This window comes from Zeugodacus cucurbitae, chromosome 6 (genome assembly GCF_028554725.1).
Source record: "Zeugodacus cucurbitae isolate PBARC_wt_2022May chromosome 6, idZeuCucr1.2, whole genome shotgun sequence".
Taxonomy (NCBI): Eukaryota; Metazoa; Arthropoda; class Insecta; order Diptera; family Tephritidae; genus Zeugodacus; species Zeugodacus cucurbitae.
Genome location: NC_071671.1, coordinates 37,023,626 through 37,046,910, shown reverse-complemented (window position 1 = coordinate 37,046,910; position 23,285 = coordinate 37,023,626). Strand labels below are relative to the sequence as shown.

General features: G+C 34.7%; 1 protein-coding gene across 3 annotated transcripts; it reads left to right on the top strand.

The window, feature by feature from the left end:
* The first annotated feature begins 312 nt into the window (after positions 1–312).
* On the top strand, positions 313–4,350 carry LOC128922693 (uncharacterized). 3 transcript variants are annotated; one of them, XM_054234108.1, is made up of 4 exons: positions 313–2,900; positions 2,965–3,214; positions 3,287–3,440; positions 3,517–4,350. In XM_054234108.1, exon 1 carries the CDS (start codon positions 931–933, stop codon positions 2,833–2,835), a length of 1,905 nt encoding a protein of 634 aa, XP_054090083.1. In that variant the 5' UTR covers positions 313–930; the 3' UTR covers positions 2,836–2,900; positions 2,965–3,214; positions 3,287–3,440; positions 3,517–4,350. The 3 variants fall into 3 exon arrangements, 2 of the variants coding, with proteins under 2 accessions (XP_054090083.1, XP_054090082.1); XR_008471873.1 differs by having other exon boundaries at positions 752–859; positions 2,823–2,900; positions 3,287–4,350; XM_054234107.1 differs by having other exon boundaries at positions 3,287–4,350.
* The last annotated feature ends 18,935 nt before the right edge of the window (positions 4,351–23,285 follow it).

Genomic DNA, 23,285 nt, shown 5'->3' with positions numbered 1-23,285 from the left:
ATTCGGAGTTAATCTAACTGGAGCACTAATCGTATTTCGTATTGCTCTATATCAGTGTTCGGCAAACTTATACAATCAAACAATTTATTTTGTGAGAGTGTATGCGTGTTGAGAGCTACTCAACTGACCAAGAGTTCTCTTCTACTGGTCCCGTACTTTTTTAGAACTGGGGAAATTAGGACCAATACTGGGTACCTAACAATAATTTTTATAGTGTACGTTAGCTTAACATATACAATCAATTGTTTTTACTGCATAGAAATGTGTATGAAAACATTATAAAGCTGTAAACTGTATGTAAATTACATTTTTTGAAAACAAAAATCGATAGTACTACTTCGAATTAAACACACAATTATTAATTATAATACAAACATTTTAAATGGCGAATGAAGTTGGAAAATTAATCGCTGTGTTTTTATGAACTGACTTGCAAAAATAATAAAAAAATGAATAATCTAAATAGAAATATAATAATATATATAAAAGAATTGTCTTTTGTGTTCATACATTCGTGCGTACAATCCACCATACATCCTGCTCGCAGTGAAGTCAGCAAGCGACTGACCTGACATCGCGTCTATGGTGTAAAAATGATTGCAAGTACGTGTCCCAGCGGGATAATGGTTCAGCGCTTACATTTTTCTTTGAAGAATACTTCGAAGAAAATTCGATGTAGAATTCTTCGATACCTGGTAATGCATAAAAGTAAGCTATACGGCTAAATTCTACTGTGTTCATATTTACAAATCAAGTAAGTACATGAAAAACGACAAATACAAATTGATGGAATAAAATTTATAAGTAAATTTTTTCATTATTTCGTCAAATCATCAAGCAAAAAGTTGGTCGTGATCAGGTGAGCTACTATTTTGATTAAAAATTTTGTTTATTTTTTTGTGTTTAAACTTAGAATAAAAAAGAAAAAGAATGTTCTCAAAAAGACATATGAGAAGACTTATTAAAAATGAAGAAAGTGAATTTTACGGAATGGCTGAAAATGATTCTGAAGAGGATGCGGTGAATTGTAGTGAATTTTACGAAATGACTGAAGATGATTCTGAAGAGGATGCGGTGAATTGTAGCTTTGACAATATTGATGCTGAAGTCGAATTTTTTGAAAAAGAAGAAAGTTCACAAAAAACGAACTGTGACAAATTAATTGAAAAATTGAAAATGTGGACTGCGCGTCATAAAGTCACAAGGAACTGCTTCGATGATTTGTTAAAAATATTGCAGTCGGAGAATATTTCTGTACCAACATCTTCGAAAGGAATTTTACGGCAAGCGACCTGCAGATTGAGAACTGTTGCGCCAGGAAATTATTTGCACATAGGCCTAGAAAAGCAACTAAGGAGTATCGCGATAACGTTGAGTGACGTTGATAAATTTGAAATCGATATCGGTATTGACGGCTTACCTTTGTACAAAAGCTCAAATGTAAGCTTGTGGCCTATATTGGCAAAATTGCATCCAAAAAGAAATACGAAGGTGATGTTGATTGGTGTTTTTGAAGGCAAACAGAAACCGGCAGACGTGAATAACTATTTACACGATTTTGCTTATGAACTAAAAACTTTAACGCAATACGGAATGGAAGTCAATGGCAGAAGAATCAAAGTGAAAGTGCGATGCTTTATTTGCGATGCCCCAGCAAGAGCATTTATCTGCCAAACAGTAGGTCACAACTCATTTCAAGGATGCAGCAAGTGCACACAAGTGGGTAAAAAAATAAACCATACAATAACTTACAGTACATTGACGGAAAATCTTCGAACTGACGATGACTTTGCTGCAAGAAATAGCGTGGGCCATCATAAAAAAATGGAAAAATCGTGTCTCGAAGAAATAGGTGTGGGAATGGTCTCCGCTTTTCCTGTTGAACCAATGCACCTTTTAGATCTTGGAGTTGTAAGAAAAATGCTAAAATGTCTAATTAATGGTCCGAATGTAGGATATCAGTTGACAAAGCAGCAGAAAAATATGCTGTCGAAAACTTTGATTTCGTACATACCTTACATACCCAATGAATTTGCTCGAAAACCACGTAGCTTAGATGAAATTGCAAGATGGAAAGCAATAGAGTTCCGACAGTTTGTACTTTACACGGGAATGGTTGCTTTGAAAGACATTGTATCTGACAGTATTTATTATCATTTTTCTTTGTTGCACTGTGCATATGCATTGCTTTCGTCACAAAAAACCTATGAAAACAATTTAGAAGAAATAAAGCTTAATTACTTCGTGCACCTTTTCCCAACCTTTTATGGAGAAGAAAAAGTAAGTTACAATGTACATTCAGTGCTGCATTTGGTGGACTCCGTTAAATCGTGCGGTTTTCTGAATTCATTCTCAGCATATGCATTCGAAAATTTTTTGCAAACCCTAAAGCGGTTCGTTAAAAGACCCCGAGAAACATTACAACAAATAAATAACAGATACCAATACGAAAACGTGTTTACAAAAGACAGATATGTGGGTCCAAAAGTCAATAGATGTGGGAAGGTTATTCGATTTTATGGAAATGACTTTAATATCAGCGATAAATTACCGGATAATTTTTGCTACGTTAAACCGGGAGTGGCAATACAAATTATAAGATTATCGAAGAAAGATGATGATCTTTATATGCATGGAAAAGTTTTGAAAAACTGCTGCAATCTATTTACGGAACCATTGAAATCGATGATAGATTTGGGCGTTTACATAGCTGACATTGACACCGAAGAAGCGGAGCAAATCTATGATGTCCAACTTATTTTATACAAATTAATGTGTCTGCCTTACAATAATCAATTTTTATTTCTACCGATTATTCACAGCAAGGACCTATAAGATGAGTTACCACGGGCTGAAGTCTTTTAGCGTGAAATCGGTTGCGGAAAATTACAAAAACGAAAGTAAGTTCTTTTAATACGAAAAGTAGATATTTCACAACGTTATATGTTTAATTTATGTTTTCAGATTCTTGTCCATGCAAAATCGTCAGTCTGGAAAAAAAATTGTTGAAATGCAACAACATATAGAGAAATTGACGAAACAAGTTGACACCACAAATGAGCTGTTGAGAAAATTAACCACCGTGCAGTCAGCAAATAATGCCCTCATAAATGCAATGAGTTACAGGCGCAAATCTACTAATAAATTTCCATTAAAAACTGATGAAGCATTAAAAGAACTTGACAAAGAATTGGAAGGTAACAAGGAAAAATATGTGAGTTTTTTTTTTAAATACTACACTTCAGTGTCACATTTTAATTCAAAAATCAACATTTTTTTATTGCAGATGCCTATAATACAAGACCTGCTAGGTCACAATGCAATTGAAAAATCACTGCATAAAATTATAGCAGTTGAATTGTAGCTGGAATACAATTACTTTGGTGTGAAGGGTAAAAAATCTTTGAAGGAATTTACGCACTTTAATGCGTTACTATTTGGTAAGTTTTTCGTATTTTTAACATTGAAGGACATAGCTTCAAATTTATAAACATACTCTTTCAACTTTTTTTGTAGAATGTGTGAAAGTTGAAGGTTTCACCGAGTCGGAGTATATACACCAAATTCAAAAAAGTATCAAACTCGCCAAAGGCCGTTTCTTCAAGTCTCGTTGCTTGGATAAAAAACGAAAAGAGGCTCAGCCACAAAATTAAAAGCAGCATACCAATTCGAACAAAAAGGAACGAGAAAGGATCTCGCGCACCTTTTTTCATTACGACGTCGTTCGACCAACATCTCCGCTTTCGCAGCATCCCGGTTCTTTCCGCTAGTTACCCGCCTGTATATATATTTAACGTTTTTTAAAACCTGCTGTTTTCAACCTTTGATCATTTTATATATACTATATATATGTGTATTTAACGTTTTTAAACTATTTCAATTTGTAATAATTCAGTTCAGTTAAACACATTTTGTTATAACAATTTTTAAGTGCATTTCGCAAAAAATAAAACCTTTATAACGATTGTATCGAATTTAACTGTGGCATGGTGTAATTCTTTGTTAACTATGGCATCAAAGAATTCTTCGTTAACTATGGCATCGAAGAATTCTTTGTTAACTATGGCATCGAAGAATTCATCGTTAACTGTGGCATCGAAGAATTCATCGTTAACTGTGGCATCGAAGAATTCATCGTTAACTGTGGCATCGAAGAACTCTTCGTTTACTTTGGCATCGAAGAATTCTTCGTCCCTATGGTAAGCGAAAGGGGTGATCTGTTACTTTTCGTAGGACATCGCCGTGTTAATTTTCATCGGTCGGAGTAAGCGAAACAATCATGCTACATCGTTTACCTTGCTCGCTTACCAATGTCTACCATATCCCGCTGGGGTGTTTCACACGTACACTCAAGTGCCTTGGAGACGATCAAATAATTGCGTCAAACACTTTAAGTCTGTTTGTGTCGTCGGCTCTCGTCGGCTACACGTACGCTACACCGACCTGTTGTCGGCTCTGTTTGATGAAAATCAAAAATTTTTGATATTTCTAGTTGACGGACGATAATTTGATCGTCTCCACTCATGTTTGACAAGCATGAGCTCATTTGCAGGGAAGATTTCAAGCTGAGAGGGCATGGATATGTGAAGTAAAGCGATGCGGAAAAAATAAAATAAAATAAAAAAATAAAATAAAATAAAAAAATAAAATAAAATAAAATAAATAAACTAAACTAAATAAAAATAAAATAAATTAATTAAATAAAAAAAATAAAATAGAGTAAAATAAAATAAAAAAAATAAAATAATAAATAAAATAAAATAAAAGATTAAATAAAATAAAATAAAAAAAAATAAAATAAAATAAATAAATAAATAATATAAAATAAAATTAAATAAAATAAAATAAAATAAAAAAAATAAAATAACATAAAAAAAATAAAATAAAATAATATAAAATAAAATAAAAAAAATAAAATAAAATAAATAAATAAATAAAATAAAATAAAATTTAATTAAAATAAATTAAATTAAATTAAATTAAATTAAATAAATTAAAATAAATAAATTAAATTAAATTAAATTAAATTAAATAAATAAACTAAATAAAATAAAAATAAAATAAATTAATTAAATAAAAAAAAATAAAATAATAAATAAAATAAAATAAATAAATTTAATTAAATTAAATAAAATAAAATAAAATTAAAAAAATAAAATAAGATAAAATAAATAAATAAATAATATAAAATAAAATTAAATAAAATAAAATAAAATTAAAATAAAATAAAATAAATAAACTAAATTAAATAAAAATAAAATAAATTAATTAAATAAAAAAAATAAAATAAATTAATTAAATAAAAAAAAATAAAATAAAATAAAATAAAATGAAATAAAATAAAATAAAATAAAATAATAAAATAAATTAAAATAATAAAATAAAATAAAGTAAAATAAAATATAATAAAATAAACTAAATAATATAAAATAATACAAAAATTGAGAAATTTTTTTTCATAAGAATTGCCAATAATAGATCATCATCATCCGACGATGACATGATGACCGTTCGTTACGAGCTCAAAACTAAACTGATGTTTGACGTGTTAATTTGAACGTTTGCGGGCAACACATGATTGAACATCACTAACACATATGTGTTGTTTGACGCAATTATTTGATCGTCTCCAAGGCACTTCAGTGTGCGCTCAGAGAGCGCTCCGCGGGCAATGGGCTGCCGATCACTGCTCTATATGCATATACATACATATGTTTGCATGCCATTGAGCAAACATACAAACAAACATTTGCATATGCGTGCACCAAGAATGATAGAAGACAAGATTACGACAAAGTGACGCGCTCACGGCCACCGAATGGGAATAGGCAACAGAAGAAATGTCAAATGGAAAACGAAAATGTAAAACATAGTGAACCAAATTGAATTATTTGCAGATAAAATATCACAATGAACGTGATTCTTAAAATCGTCATCTAAAAAATAATCCAATATAATAATTCATATTTATAATTAAAATTATATGTTTTGTTACAAAAAGTTCGCCATTTTGTCAACTTTTTTGTTGGTTGGAAAAGTGAAAAAACTCTTTATATACGACTTTTTTGTACTATTGTTGTTTAATTCCTCCATTGCGGACTTCTTTTTCCAGTTAATACATTTTTCACTTAGAATTTTAAATAATAATAAAGCACTAGCCTAGACTTCAGTTCTTTGTCTTGGTTTTATTGTTTTGTACTACCGTGCAATTTGTCAGTTTTTCTTTCGTTTTTTATTTTGCTCGAGCGCTTGGGGGTCGTGAGTGCGTCACTAACAGGAAATTAAAACCCAAAAAAAGCTAACTGTAAACGAATTGCGTGATCTTGTCTTTTATCATTCTTGTGGATGAGCAGCATCGCAAGTCAAAATGGTAGCCAATCGCTGTAGCCAAATATTGTAGTTAATAAACACAACAAAAACATTTTCATTCATGAACGCAAGTGCACATTCACTTGGCAAAGTTGCTTCATTCATAAAAGCAACACTATACACATTCTCCGCGGGTGCCATGTCTACAAACGCCTTTTCGCGACGATGACAAAAATCATAAATTGAAGATTTTTCTAATGTTCCCTCCAGAAGGAAAAGTTGCAACCTAGGGACAAAAGTGGCATAAGACATCAAGACATAAGAATAAACGAAATTAAATATTGGGCATATGGGCCTGTTTGCTTGCGTACGCTCCACAATTATTACAACTTTTTGACATGAAAACAAAAAAATGGTGCGTTGTACCAGAGAATGTAAAATATAGAGAAGGTTCATGGTGTAGAGAAGGTTAAGGGGTACTCTTTCTATAACCGTGTTTCGCGTATTTAAAATCAGAGTGCTCAAAAATAACAGATTTGAGCGTTTTCAGTGTTAAATGAGAATAATTGTGTTAATTTAAATGTTAGTAAATGTACGCTTACAGATTCGCTTGTATATTATGCGTAAACGACTTGTATATAGGTATATATGTATGTAATTTATAGATATATTGTTTATATTTGATATTAATATATGTATGTACATGCGCACATACGTAATAAATGCCTACCTCATTATTATTTATTCCATAAAAACCTTTGAAATATATATAATATTATATATGTAAATGTAACATAATAATATATATGTATGTATATACAGTGGAACTTCCATAAATCGAACTTCTATAAGTCGAAGATCTCCATAACTAGATCTTTTGAATTGAAATTGCATACAAATTTGCTTCCATATCTCAAATTTCTATAACTTGAAGTTCAACATAACTCGAACTCTTAAATTGGCATAGAAGTCAAATTTCAAACAAATTTCCTTTCATAAATCGAATCGCATAATACAAAATTTAAAATTTTACTATCAAGGAAAAAATTTAATGGATTATCTATATTCGTATGGAGGCGAACAAAAAATATGATATTACAAATATAGATTTCATAAATCGTGTAAGAAAGGCATGAGATACGGACGTCAAGAGCCAAACAATAGCAAACTGCATCAAACAAAATTACAGAATACATGTTTTAACGTATGATCATAAAATTTAAAAACATACTACATAAAAAGTAAATAAATAAAGCTGTGAGTAAATCCAAAGTGTAATTAACAATGTGAACTAAGTATATGACATTTAATCTTTTTTACCCGTATTTGACATGTATGTTTTCATTGATTTAACCCTTTTTTATTACAATTGTACCTAGTATACAATGATTAAATACTAACAACAATTCAATTCTAATAACTTAAAAATAATAATTAAAAGCTAAATGTTAAAGAAATTGCTACAATGCTACAGTTGCCTTGCTAAGTCTGAAGGCCTCTTACGTTTCAGTCGGTTTTCTCGTTCAGCAGTACCGATGAGTCTGTATGCCTCTTCATTTACATGCTGTATAAGCCTCATTTCGTGAGTCTTTCCAAGTTTGGTTATTTCGTTTACTACTGAATTCACACCAAGATCACGGTGAAGGTAAACAGATCTAACATACCAAGGAGCATTAACTATACTTCTTAGTACCTTATTTTGGAAGCGCTGAATGCAGGCAATACAGTTTTGAGTTGAGCAACCCCATAGTTAAGCTCTATAGGCCCAAATTGGCTTTAGTACTTGATTATACATAAACAGCTTGTTTGCGATTGAAAACGTGGGGGAAAATGAGGTAAAAATTATGTGGTATGAAACCACGCCTTGTCATGGCGAATATGTGGGCTACGTTTTAAAACGGAATCTCCACTTAAAAGAAGACGACTAAGCCCCAATGCAGTACCTTCATTAAAATTACTTCCCGTTATTCAAGAAAGCATGTAAGAAACCCTAATCTTCTGATAAATAGAATAATAGGACCATAACTGGTCTATGCGTGGCCTGCAGGCCTACCAGACCAACCTAATATTGATTAGGCCTCAAGACAAACTTGTTTGTGCTAAAATTTTAACTAGTGTTTGGAAGCTCTACATGTTATTTGTGGTGAGGAGTTTCTTTTTTGGAATTGGCCCAAATTTCTAGTGCACATGAGCGAGAACCACGCCTTTTTTAATACTGCTCATGTTAAGGCAGCTGTTCAAACCGAGTAAGTTACTTTTAGTTGAACAAGTTTAAACAGGGCCATGCAGGTCATGTAGCATTGTAATGCATCACATGTCACTGTTATGCTTTTCATTAACATCGTATTTAAATATAACGTACAGGCACTGATTGATTATATACAGTAAAAGCTCTTTATTCGCGGGATATATGTTCCATAAATATGCCGCGAATACAGAAACCGTGAATACGGGATGGTAATTTATATGGGATTATAGGGGATATATTTCAAAAGCTCCTTCAATTCAGACTGATATACAGCAGTCGCATTAGCAATTTGTCTCTTAAAAATTAGACTTCGTTCCATAGACGGATCAATGTTCATAAAGAAATCGCAGAGCTCATTTGCCATTCTTAAACCTTGTTCCATGTGAGCCCCTTCTATATGGAAATATTAACAAAAGTTCAAAAATATTGCGAAAATAGTGAAATATTTAACATTTTCTTGTAATAAGATCTATTTTACTTTTTTATTAGTCCATTTGACAAGATTATTGGGTTGGATACCTATTGGAATGATTTTATTATTATGTATGTGTTTATTAGATCCGCGAATAAAAAATTTTTAGTTGCGTATATAGAAATTGGGTCTCATTTTTTTAATCCGCAAATAAAGGAAGCGCGAATAAGGAGATTTTACTGTACATATATGTATCATAGTTCGCTAGAAAATGAAGTATCGACGTTGAGTAAACTTGTAACCGCAGTGAAAAAAAAAATTTTACAGAAGGTTAGATTACGAAGCTGATTGTAAATAAAAATATACATTGGTCATGGTCAGACATTTCATCAGCTATAATCTTGCATGCATCAGGACCGAGAGCATATAGGCATATACTAAAAAATGGCTATCCTCTACCAAGCACGGGCACTTTGAATAACTGAGTGCGAAAATTAAAAATGAATGAAGGGCTTTTAGAAAATGTTATTAAACTAAACAACATAATAACTTATGAAACAACTAACTAATGAAACATAGTAACTTATGTAAAGAGGAACGGATCTCTGTGCTCTCCATAGATAAGATGAAAATAATTTCTTGCTATGAGTATGATTCGATGGAGAGAGTTAGAAAACCATCTAACTATGCTCAATTTGTTTTCGTTCGAGGATTGATGGCCTCATGGAAACAACCTATTTTTATGGATTTGATTGTAAAATCAATAAAGATACATTGGAGAATATAATATCAAAACTATATTCAGCAAACTTCACAGTCATTTGAGTCGTTTCGGACATGGGTCCTTCTAATCAAGCAATGTGGAAATATATTGGTATCTCAACTTGTAAGTGGTATATTATTATATTTTTACGAGAATGCTTTCAAATTTACAATTATTCATACTAATTCACTAGCAAAAACTTGGTTTGATCTCCCTAACAATGATGCACAGCGCGTGTTCGTTTTTGCTGATGCACCGCACCTATTAAAATTGATTAGAAATCATTTTATTGAGAGTGGTTTTATTTATGAAGGCAAAATAATTACAATACAGACAATTAAGCAGGTTTTGAATCAGCCATCGAAAGTAAAGCTGGCTGCGCAACTATTTTCAAACACGTGTGCTTATGCTATAAGAAGATGGACATATATAACGATGAAATACATATATAACGCGGTGGAATGCGCATATTTTATCCTGCTTGTTAATAACTGGTTTGATATTTTTAATTCTAATATTCGTTCAAACCAAACTCCGAGTAAAATGCCTTATGGAAAAGCACTTTTGCAGCAAAACGAAGTGCTGGAAAAAATGTCAAAAATAATGTCTGAGACCTCCTTTTCAAAAGGGAGTACTTATTTCCAGTACGTCTCTTAAACTATTACATGAGTACCTAAATGCCAACTTTGGGAAGGAGTATAATTTAACGCAGCGCCTGAACCTAGACATCTTAGAGCATTATTTTGGAGCTATGAGAAGGGTTGGGGGCAATATGACCATCCAACACCGTTACATTTTAAATATCGCCTTCGAAAATATATGTTTGGTATATATAAATACATATGGCTTACCTAGATCCGGAGCCGGAATATTTTTTAGAAGATGAGAGATACATAGACGAAGAGCACTTTTTAAGTAACGAGCTTAACTATATTAGTAATAAATATTTAAGTAGTTCAAGTTTCGGTTCATTTTATGAAGATGGGCTGGAATATTTGGGTGGTTTCTTACTACACAAATTAAATTTAGGGGATAGGATTTCAACTGATAGTACATGGACATGAGTAGACCAGCGAGGGGGGACAAGACTTAAAAAACCGAACCAACATTTTTTAGACCAGTTAAAACTTTTAGAAGACGTGTTCATAAGTGTTAACAGCGACAAAATTTCCAGTGACAGAAATTTGGTAGACATACTTTTTGATAAATGTAAAGATATTGCTCTTGAGGACTATATCAAGAAATTGTTTTTTAGGTGCAGGGTACATTTTCGAATCAAACATTTAAACAAAAATCTGAAAAATAAACAATTGCATCAAAAACATTTCAACAGCAAAAAAATGTTTTACAGTGATCCCCGCTTAAGTGCCTTTCCCGCTTAAGTGACAATATTTAGCGGCACCGCTATTTTTTCTCTAAATTTACTTATAAAATTCCGCGCCTAAGACTCTCCGCTTAAGTGCCTTTCCCGCTTAAGTGACTGTAATATTTAAGCCACAAATACAAAATGGTTTCCAATTTTCCTCTTTTAAGTGCCTTTTCATATTTTTGACATTGAATGCGCTGAGAATTGTCAAAAGGAAAACATATACATATGTACATAGTTTTGTAATTTTTTTCATATTTATTGTTATTAATAAGTATTTTTGTTATTAATAAGAAATAATTGTAAATTTCATTCTAAAAGAAAAAATATTAGATCGAAGTATTTGAAAAATGCTTGGTAAGTACCTCGAGGCACTTAAGCGGGATTCATTTAAGTGCCTTTATAAACATCAAACGTTAAATTAATAGTTTGGTTTCTAATAGTGCATTCTCATGTAACTATATACAGTAATCCCCGTCCCCGTCCTTAACATGCAAGACTTTTAGGACTATAGCGGGGATTACTGTATATACTTACAAGAGATATACAGGAATGCGATATATGAGAATGCACTGTTAGAAACAAAACTATTCATTTAACTTTTGATGCTTATGACCTAAAAAACAATTTCTTTTTTTTTTGCGGTTAAATTTCTTTTAGTTTGGCGGGGTACTGATAACCACTTATGTATATAAGTGCATAATTACAATAAAATAGTGTTATATTGTGCTTGTAGCTAAATAAATAGTTGCATATGCCATCAAATTTATGTATTTTGAGTTTGTTTTGATTATTTCTAACGGAACTTCTTGAGTGAAAGCAACATATGAACGACTTTGCACAGAAGTAAATAGTTGACAAAAGTAAAAGCGAAAGCAACGTGTACATTCAACTGCAAAAGTTTAATTTAAAAAAGTGTCTAAATAAAAATACTGAAAATGGAAATTAAAGTAGATGGTAATTGTATTATTTTTCAGTAATAACAAGTTTTTAAATTGTGCTATTAAGTTCATGTGCAGGGATTTGCAGGTTTCTAAATAAAGTTCATTAAACTAACCTAACTTTTTAGTTTCAAAGTGTATTTTGTACATCAAATGTGCGTGTTATAGCATTGGTTTTTGCAAGTAATGTCAATAAACAAATGTAGAATTAGTTGTTGTTGTCTCACTCCCTCTCTCTGAGATTTTAATTTTTTAAATTTCTTATCGTAGGGACGTCTCATCAAGGCATATTTTCTCGCTCCTATATTTTTGAATTTTGGTGCTCCAAAAATGGATCAAATACGGCGAAAGGTCAGTAAGTTTTTGAAGATGTAGTCAGAAAAACAGGTTTTGAAGGTGACGAACACCCGTTTGATGATATACTGAAATGTGTAAAATATTTATGCAGACGCATTGAGATGATGTGGAAACAAAACCATCGCGTAAAGTCAGACGTGTTAAGAAACTACTCGGAAGTGGCTCTCTTACAAAGAGGTTGTTACCTTAAGTCTCGAAACTCTATCTTTGCCATCTGAAAAAGAAGAAGCAAAAGCGAGTAAACGTGGTCGACCAACTGCTGATTTCTCTGCATGCTCCAAACTGACTAAGCAACGTAGAATAGCAAAATTGGCAGAAATTGATAAGTCCGTAGCGGATACCTTACGAGAAGTACATTTGGAATCAAATCCACTTTTTCAGGAAGTAAATGTCACCGAAGTTCTTTCACTAATAATTGATACAAACTTAACAAAACATCAAACTTAAAAATCAGTGATTTTATAAACTCTAACTAACTAACTAAATTAAATGGCACATCTGTTTTTCCATGCTCAGGTATTTTAACGTTAGAATTATATATGTAGAATATGAAAATTGGGCGTTATACAATTGCGATTTTTTCAGAATATCGTACTTGCATGAACAGAAAAATGCTGTGTATATTGCAGGTCAGTATCTCTATTATAATAGTAGTTAACCAAGTAGTAATTAACCAATGCGAAACATGTCAAATAGAAAAAAAAAACAATTTAACAGCAGAAAAGAATAAAATTATAAATAAATTAAATCTGAATAAAGAAAATTATAAGGAAAAGAGAAAGGAAGGATTTATAAAGAATTATAAAGCAGTTAGGCACAAGGAACAGCCTAAATATAGGAAGCAGAACTTAGACAAAATACATATCAGTAATATAAAGAGACCATTAAAATTTACAGATTAGAGATCAGGAAATACCAAAAGATAGTGACATAATACTACATATGATTGACGTTCAACAATTAGAAAATATTATTAACGACATGACCGACAATATAATCTTAATGAAAATAAAAAATAAAGAAATACTACAAAGAAAGTTATTGGACACAAGGAATAAATTAATGACACTGGTATAAGTTAAAAGTAGAAATAGAAGAGGTTTAGTTAATGCAATTGGCAGTATGTCAAAATGGCTTTTTGGAACAATGGACGAAAATGACAGACAAACTATGAAACACACCTTTTACGAACGATGTGTTTTAATGAACAAATTAAAATTAACTATTATTTTACATCAGCTATTGAACATTTAAAAGAAATTGTTAAAAGCGATAGATTAAAAATTGAAAAAGAACTTAATTCAATAAATAAATTTATATATGAAGAATATAAACAAAATTTATACTTAGATCAATACACAAAAATTCAATTCTTAAAAAGTAAAATAGAACATATACAAGAAAATGTTGTATCAGCTAAATATGGGATAATACATCCAAATATTTTAACTAATGAAGAAATTTTAAAATATAATATCGATTATAATAAGCTTAAATATCTATAATTGAGAACAGTAATGGTAAATAATACATTTCTAGTATTTGGAATAAAAATACCAAACAATTTTGTAAATGTAAAAATAAGAAAAATAATGCCAATACCTAACAATGAAAATAATGAAATAGATGCAAAAATAGAGGAAATATTTACCTATAAAAATAAAACATTAATATTGGAAGATAATAAATCATTAGAACAAATGAAAATTAGCAAACATTGTATCTTAATAAAAAATTGTAATCTTATAAAATGTAAAGAACTCGAAATAATGCAAATGAATATAAAAACAATTTTTATTAAAAATGCTATAAATTTAAAGATTAATAATACATGTTATCAAGAATTACCTATAATAAGTGGAAACTATTTAATAAGATTTAATAATTGCTCAAATAAAATTAACGACTTTTATTTTTCCAATTTTGTCGAAGAAATTAAAGATAATATTGTAACTCCCGTGAAAAGAGGATCGACACACACCACCTTTTTGTCGATTTTAAAGCTGCTTTCGACAGCACGAAAAGGAGCTGCCTTTACGCCGCGATGTCTGAATTTGGTATCCCCGCAAAACTAATACGGTTGTGTAAATTGACGCTGAGCAACACCAAAAGCTCCGTCATGATTGGGAAGGACCTCTCCGAGCCGTTCGATACCAAACGAGGTTTCAGACAAGGTGACTCACTATCGTGCGACTTCTTTAACCTGATGCTGGAAAAATTATAAGAGCTGCAGAGCTAAACCGAGAAGGTACAATCTTCTACAAGAGTGTACAGCTCCTGGCGTACGCCGATGATATTGATATCATCGGAAGCAACAACCGCGCCGTTTGTTCTGCTTTTTCCCGCATGGATAAGGAGGCGAAGCGAATGGGTCTGGAGGTGAATGAGGACAAGACGAAATATCTCCTGTCATCAAGCAAACAGTCGGCGCATTCGCGTCTTGGCTCCCACGTCACTGTTGACAGTCATAACTTCGAGGTCGTAGATAATTTCGTATACCTGGGAACCAGCATCAACAACACGAACAATGTCAGCCTCGAAATCCAGCGCAGAATAACTCTTGCCAACAGGTGCTACTTTGGACTGAGTGGGCAATTGAACAGTAAAGTCCTCTCTCGACGAACCAAAATCAAGCTCTACAAGTCGCTTATCATTCCCGTCCTGCTCTACGGTGCAGAAGCTTGGACGATGTCAACATCAGATGAGACGACACTAGGAGTTTTCGAGAGGAAAATTTTGCGCAAGATTTATGGTCCTCAGAACATTGGCAACGGCGAATACCGCAGACGATGGAACGATGAGCTGTACGAGTTATACGACGACATTGACATAGTTCAGCGAATAAAAAGACAGCGGCTACGCTGGCTAGGTCATGTTGTCCGAATGGACGAAAACACTCCAGCACTGAAAGTGTTCGATGCAGTACCCGCCGGAGGAAGCCGAGGAAGGCGCCGAACTGCGAAGGAGAGAGAGAGGTGGCGCACTATCGTCGATTCGGCTATAACCGGCTAAACGGTTGCAACGCCAATCACATACATACATTGTAACTTTGAAATATAAAGATATTCAGAATTTTACAAAAAAAATAACTTTTGATGAAATAGTAGAAGAACATAAATCAAATATGGAAAACATTTTTAAATTAAAAATACATACAAATATTACACATATTTGCAATATCATAAGCATTATTATAATTTTGTTAATAGCTACTCTCATTATTAAAAAACACAAGTATATAAAATTTTAATTAAATAAAAGAATTCAGGAGAATTCTGATCTAAAAGGAGGAGTAGTTACATATATGAATAAACCAACAACAAATAGTAAAACTGATAAATTTACTGAATTTCTTGACGAAATTAACCAGACAACCGGAAATCAATAAAACTGTAATAAGACACCATTTCCTTTGCTTTTGTAAAAACCAATGTAAAAGATATAAAACAAAATCACTTAACTTTAACCAAATGCATACTTTAATGTAAAACATATGTAATAAGTAAAATAAGTAATTATGCTTTGTAAGCAGAAATATCATTGTACCATTAACTTGAACCATTATAATTAATAAATTGTAAATTCAGTCTGACTTAACCATCTAAACCAACTGGTATTTTCTTTCGCAAATTCGGTAATTATTTTTAAAAACGCTTAGACACATTCTAGTCGAGGCCTTATAGGTTAGTTTTTGATTGTACCGAAATTGTATTGGATATTGCATTGTGCTCCTGGAAAAATTATAATAATTTTTTATCTGCACAAAAAAGACGAAATTTTAACTCAGATTGTCATCAATTTTGTTAAAAGTGATACCAATTTGTTGAAAAATAAAAAAACGCAAAGCTCAAGCACATAAAACAACATAACATGTTGATAGAATCATAATGAGATTAAGCTGATGCTTTTAAATCATCCTGAGAGATTACGGCTGAAATAAATGAGGAATTTGGGCTTAGCGTACCCAGCAGCCTTGCAGGAAGCCTATCAAATGATGCTCAGTTGTGTGACGAATGAGTCGAAAAAACCATTGCGGCGCAAAAGAAACGTAAGAGAACGGCTGGACCAATTTTCATACTTCAAATTCTCAAAAATACTATAGAATCATTCCTTTTCGAATCGACGCCTCTGAATTAAAATTTTTACATGGCAATAATCCAAGAACGCAACTAAAAATGTGAAGGATTGACTGGCTGTAGGAAGTATAGACTCAAATCCCATTGAAAATTTATACATATGAAGGAATCATAAAAATTAATGACTAATCGTGTGCTATTGCAAAGTTCTTATGGGTTCAAATTACGAAGCAAAATAAACGGAACTCCATTTGTAAATGGTGCGGTGGAATGGGCGGCATACCCAATGAATTCAAAAACTCTATTGGATTGTCAATTGTACTTAGCGTACATTGAACGTGAATGAACGGGAAGTATTTGTCGGAAATTACCTGAAAGAACCAAATTGTTTGGAGGCAATATTCTATGTTTGTTTGGTTTCAAAACCCTATCCCTCGATGCCTCAAGCGAATGTTTGTTTGCTGTTTATATGTTATTTGTATACATAAATAAACACACAAACATATATGCATTTACATGCAACATACATTTATATGTGGCACGCATAAATGCAACACACATACATATTACACGCGTGCAACAATCTGTGGCATAAACTTTTATATCTGCTAAAGAATCCTAGATAACCTGGTACGAGAAGTTGCAAATACAACAATGAAGATTGTGGCAGGAGATTTCAACGCGTGGCAATGAAATGGGGTTGCATCCACACGAATAGAAGAGGAGATGCCCTTCTCAAATAATTCTCATCACTGGATATTGTACTGTTGAATACTGGTAACAGGATCACATTTGAAAAGAACGATTGCGATTAAATTAACACTGAGCTGTTCACAAAGTTCATACGAGGGGGTATTCCCTAAAATTTGGAAGAGGCAACGGTTGGTTCTTATACAGAAACCAAACAAACAACCCGGAGAACCAGCTCGTACCGACCACTATGAATGCTAGACACAATCGGGAAAATTCCGGAGCGAATAATATATGTATGTCTGGAACAATCTCTCGGGCCTGGCCGATAATTAATATGGATATCGAAGACACAGGTCAACAACAAGCTGAAGCTTACTTATATCGCAAGTAAATCGATAGAAGGACTCAGGTGGATGTATGGTACTATAGAGAACTGTACGGTAGTCACTTTCGATATTAAGAATGCCTTTAACTCAGCCTATTGGACCCACAGCATATGAGCCCTCGAAATCAAGATCATCTCCAATTACCTCTCGGCAGGATACTATTACATGACACAGACGAAGGACCACAAATATGTGCAGTGACGGGAGGAGTACCACAAGGTACTAGGCCCGCTATTGTGGAATGTCTTAAATAATGGAGTACTGCGCCTTCCATTACCCAAAGCGGTACAAATTATTGGATATGCTGATAACATCGCAGTGACAATAGTAGCGAAAGAAATCAGCCAAATATAACTACTTTGTAATCAAGCGGCGACAAAAATAAAAGAATGACTTACGGCGACAAAGCTGCAGCTAACAGGTCAAAAAACAGAAGGAATACTTATTACAAGCAGGAAGAAAATGGAGGTTGCCACGCTCAATATTGATAGATTTAACATTACAACACAACTGTATATCTAGGAGTAATGATAGACTCGAGATTAAATTACAAGACGCATCTAGATAAAGCGTGCGAAAAAGTGTCAAGGGTGACGGCGGCGCTAATGAGGATAATGGCCAACATTGGTGGACCTTTTTCTTCTTGACGGGCGTAGACACCGCTTACGCGGTTATAGCCGAGTCCATAACAGCGCGCCACTCATCTCTCCTTTGGGCAGTTTGGCGCCAATTGGTAATACCAAGTGAAGACAGGTCCTTCTCCACCTGGTCCTTCCATCGGAATGGAGGTCTCCCTCTTCCTCGACTTCCACCAGCGGGTACTGCATCGAAAACTTTCAGAGCTGGGCCACTTTCGTCCATTCGAACAACGTGACCTAGCCAGCGTAGCCGCTGTCTTTTTATTCGCTGGACTATGTCTATGTCGTCGAATAACACATACAGCTCATCATTCCATCTTCTTCGGTACTCGCCGTTGCCAATGTTTAAGGGACCATAAAGCTTCCGCAAAACCTTTCTCTCGAAAACTCCTAGTGCCGTCTCATCGGATGTTGACACCGTCCACGCTTCTGCACCATAAAGTAGGACGGGAATGATGAGGGACTTGTAGAGTTTAGTTTTTGTTCGTCGAGAGAGGACTTTACTTTTAAATTGCCTACTCAGTCCATAGTAGCACCTGTTGGCAAGAGTGATTCTGCGTTGGATTTCAAGGCTGACATTATTATCGGTGTTGATGCTGGTGCCTAGGTATACGAAACTCCTAGTGCCGTCTCATTGGATGTTGACACCGTCCACGCTTCTGCACCATAAAGTAGGACGGGAATGATGAGGGACTTGTAGAGTTTAGTTTTTGTTCGTCGAGAGAGGACTTTACTTTTAAATTGCCTACTCAGTCCATAGTAGCACCTGTTGGCAAGAGTGATTCCGCGTTGGATTTCAAGGCTGACATTATTATCGGTGTTGATGCTGGTGCCTAGGTATACGAAATTATCTACAACTTCAAAGTTATGACTGTCAACAGTGACGTGGGAGCCAAGACGCGAATGCACTGACTGTTTGTTTGATGACAGGAGATATTTCGTCTTGTCCTCATTCACCACCAGACCCATTCGCTTCGCTTCCTTATCCAGGCGAGAAAAAGCAGAACTAACGGCGCGGGTGTTGTTTCCAATGATATCGATATCATCGGCGTACGCCAGTAGCTGTACGCTCTTATACAAAACTGTACCTTCTCTGTTTAGCTCTGCGGAGCGAACCATTTTTTCCAGCATCAGGTTAAAGAAGTCACACGATAGCGAGTCACCTTGTCTGAAACCTCGTTTGGTATCGAACGGCTCGGAGAGGTCCTTCCCGATCCTGACAGAGCTTTTTGTGTTGCTCAACGTCAACGTCTCAACGTCGATCCTCTTTTCACGGGTCTTCTCCAAGATTTGGCGCATGGTGAATATCTGGTCAGTTGTGGATTTTCCAGGTCTAAAGCAACACTGATAAGGTCCAATCAGTTTGTTGACGGTGGGCTTTAGTCTTTCACACAGTACGCTCTATAGAACCTTATAAGCAATGTTAAGGAGGTTTGTCCCACGATAGTTGGCGCAGATTGTGGGGTCTCCCTTTTTGTGGATTGGGCAGAGTACACTGAGGTTCCAATCGACGGGCATGCTTTTTTCCGACCATATTTCGCAAAGAAGCTGATGCATGCGCCTTATCAGATCTTCTTCAAGCGGATAATTGCTATTCTAATTTCTTCACGGTCGGGCAATGGAACATCTGTTCCATCGTCGTCGATTGGGGAATCGGGTTCGCCATCTCCTGGTGTTGTACTTTCACTGCCATTCAGCAGGCTGGAGAAGTGCTCCCTCCACAAACACAGTATACTCTGATCATCAACAACTATATCACCCCTGGGGGTCCTACAGGAGTGTGCTCCGGTCTCGAAACCTTCAGTTAGTCGCCGGATCTTTTCGTAAAATTTTCGAGCATTACCCCTGTCGGCCAGCTTGTCAAGCTCTTCATACTCACGCATTTCGGCCTCTTTCTTTTTTTGTCTGCAAATGCGTCTCGCTTCCCTCTTCAGCTCTCGGTATCTTTCCCATCCCGCTCGTGTTGCGGTCGATCGCAACATTGCGAGGTAGGCAGTCTGTTTTCTCTCCACTGCGAGACGACAATCCTCATCATACCAGCTGTTTTTTTGATTTTCCGAAAGCCAATGGTTTCAGTTGCAGCTATACGTAAGGAGTTTGATATGCCATCCCACAGTTCCCTTATACCGAGATGCTGATGAGTGCTCTCAGAGAGCAGGAGTGCAAGTCGAGTAGAAAATCGTTCGGCTGTCGGTTGTGATTGCAGTTTCGCGATGTCGAACCTTCCTTGTGTTTGTTGACGTGTGCGCTTTTCTACACAGAGGCGGGTGCGTATCTTAGCTGCTACAAGATAGTGGTCTGAGTCGATGTTGGGACCACGAGGCGTACGCACATCAAAAACACTGGAGACATGTCGTCCATCTATCACAACATGATCGATCTGGTTGCGAGTGATTCGATCCGGGGACAGCCAAGTAGCTTGATGGATTTTCTTATGCTGGAATCTAGTACTACAGACGACCATATTTCGGGCCCCGGCGAAGTCGATCAGCCTCAGACCATTTGGCGATGTTTCGTCATAGAGGCTGAATTTTCCGACTATTGTGCCAAAGACACCTTCTTTGCCCACCCTAGCGTTGAAATCGCCAAGCACGATTTTGACATCGTGGCGGGGGAAGCGCTCATAGGTACGTTCTAGGCGCTCATAGAAGGTATCATTGATCACTTCGTCCTTCTCTTCCGTCGGGTCGTGGGCGCAAATCAGCGATATGTTGAAGAACCTCGCTTTGATGCGGATTGTGGCTAGACGTTCATTGGTGGACCGTTACGGCAGAAATCATATGCAGAAAAGGCAAAACGACAGTCCGGATAAGTGCTATCAGGGTTGCTTGTGCCTATAGGACTGTATTGCATGAAGCTATTGGAGTCAATGCAGGTCTCATGCCTCCAGACATAATAGCCATGGAATTCAAGAGAATATATGATAAAACAAAATGCATTGGCAGGCGGTTAACAACAGATGAGAAGAAACCGGAAAGACAAAGGAGCCTAAACGAATGGCAGGAACGTTGGGATGCTGCAGGACAGGGAGATGGACCCACAAGCTGATTAGAAATGTCCAAACGTGGGTAGATAGAAAACATGGCGAAACTGACTTCTACCTTACACAGGTTTTGACGGGGCATGGTTGTTATAGAGAATATCTACATATACAAATATGACCATGATGATCTTTTGCGGCCGCAGCGGAGAAAATGCCTTACATGTCTTCTTTTCATGCCCGAGATATGAAAATGAGAGATCTGAGATAGAGAAAATAACAACGGATCGATAGCGGTAGTTATGCAAGAGCTCAGGAGGAAAGAGTGGCAACACAGAGAAAGCAGAAGGAATAATGTGACGTAGGCCGGAGAGGTAGAATTTACGAACCGAATGGCAAAGCTTAGCCTCACGAAGTAATGCTTAACGGCAGTTCCGTGGGGTGATTTCAAGTAATGACGACGGAGTTAAGGTTTAGTACGTAGCCGTATTGGTCCGCAAGCCCAGTGTAATGAGTGGGGTCTCAGAGATCCGTAGCGACCAATATGAATCGTGCATACCGTCCGGAAAAATTACGGTATCCTTTGAAGATATAGACATACACACATAAAAATATAATTAGTTACTTAAGATGTATTCAAAAATTCTATTTAAGCGATAACAATTCGAAAATAAAACTAGAATGAATTAAATTCTCCATCAATGCAAGTCTATCATTGCCCTCCACCAGCGGTAATGTGTGTTATAGTATGTTTACATTGAAAATAATCTCGTTCTAAGCTCGTTCAATAATCTAACCGTTTATATATAGCCAAATGAGATTATCAATTGTCAAATGTGTTGCATTTGTTGTTGTATTATACATATTTCTCTCGCTGTCGGCCATTGTTGTTTACATTTTCATTTGACATTTCTCCTTTTCTTCGCAAAATTATCGATAAACCTAGGAATAACACCAAAAATCTAGTTGTATAAACGAGATAATTTTATAATCTCGGATTATCGAGAGAGGAATTTTGTATGGGAAATCTCGTTTCTTAATTACAGATTATCGAGTTAAGCTCGTAAATGGAGATAATCTAGTTATATGTAAACATAGTATTAGATAGTACTTTGTTTTATGTACATGAGCCATAATGCATTCATCCCAAATGATAATTTTACACTCTTTCAGCACTAAGGCCATGAACGACTGTTTTTATACTCTCGCAACAAAGTTGCTAAGAGAGTATAATAGTTTTGTTCACATAACGGTTGTATGTAACACCCAAAACTAAACGAGATATGGAGTTATATATACCAAAGTGACCAATGTGACGAATGGAGTTCAAATCCGCCCACAAAATGCAAACACATAAAGTGCCATAACCAAGCCATAAATTAAGCTATGAAAGCAAAATTTGGTACAAAAGATCGCAATGAAGGGGCACATTAGGATGTAATTTTTTGGGGATGTGGGCGTGAACCCACCCCATATTAAGTTTATTGTACATATCTCATTAACTACGTAAGTTAGCGCTCTCTCTCTCGTCTCTTTTGTCACACAATTTTTTTCCAAAAATTTGACGCGTCATTTCACATTTTTCCGACTAAGAGGAAGATGTGTAATTTGCGTACGAAAAATTATAGAATATTTTTACATATAGTGAAAAAGTATTGTGCAAAAAAGTGAAAATTAATTTAATAAGTGAATAAATGTAATAATAAAATAAGAATAAGAACGCAAGACAAGAAGAAGGGAAAAACAACTACGGATGGAGGCGCCAACACCGGATCATTACAAACAACAACAAAAAATAAAATCACCGCAGATCACCCAAACTCTGCAACCCATAGAACCATCGCGGGGTTATCCACCCATAGATCAGGTTATATACTTAATATAATTGAAAACTTATTATTATTAATAATAAGATATTAAGAATAAGATAATTTTTAAGGACAAAAAAGGGAGGAGATAGAATATAAGAATAGTAGAAAATAAGAAAATAAATTGAAAATAAATATTTGTACACGAACTAAATAAATATATGTATATTTCTTTGTATTTCGTAAACATTTGTTTTATTTTTTGTAAAAGTGTTGTTTTCAAAAGTTTTTCTCAGGCGTAAAACCAC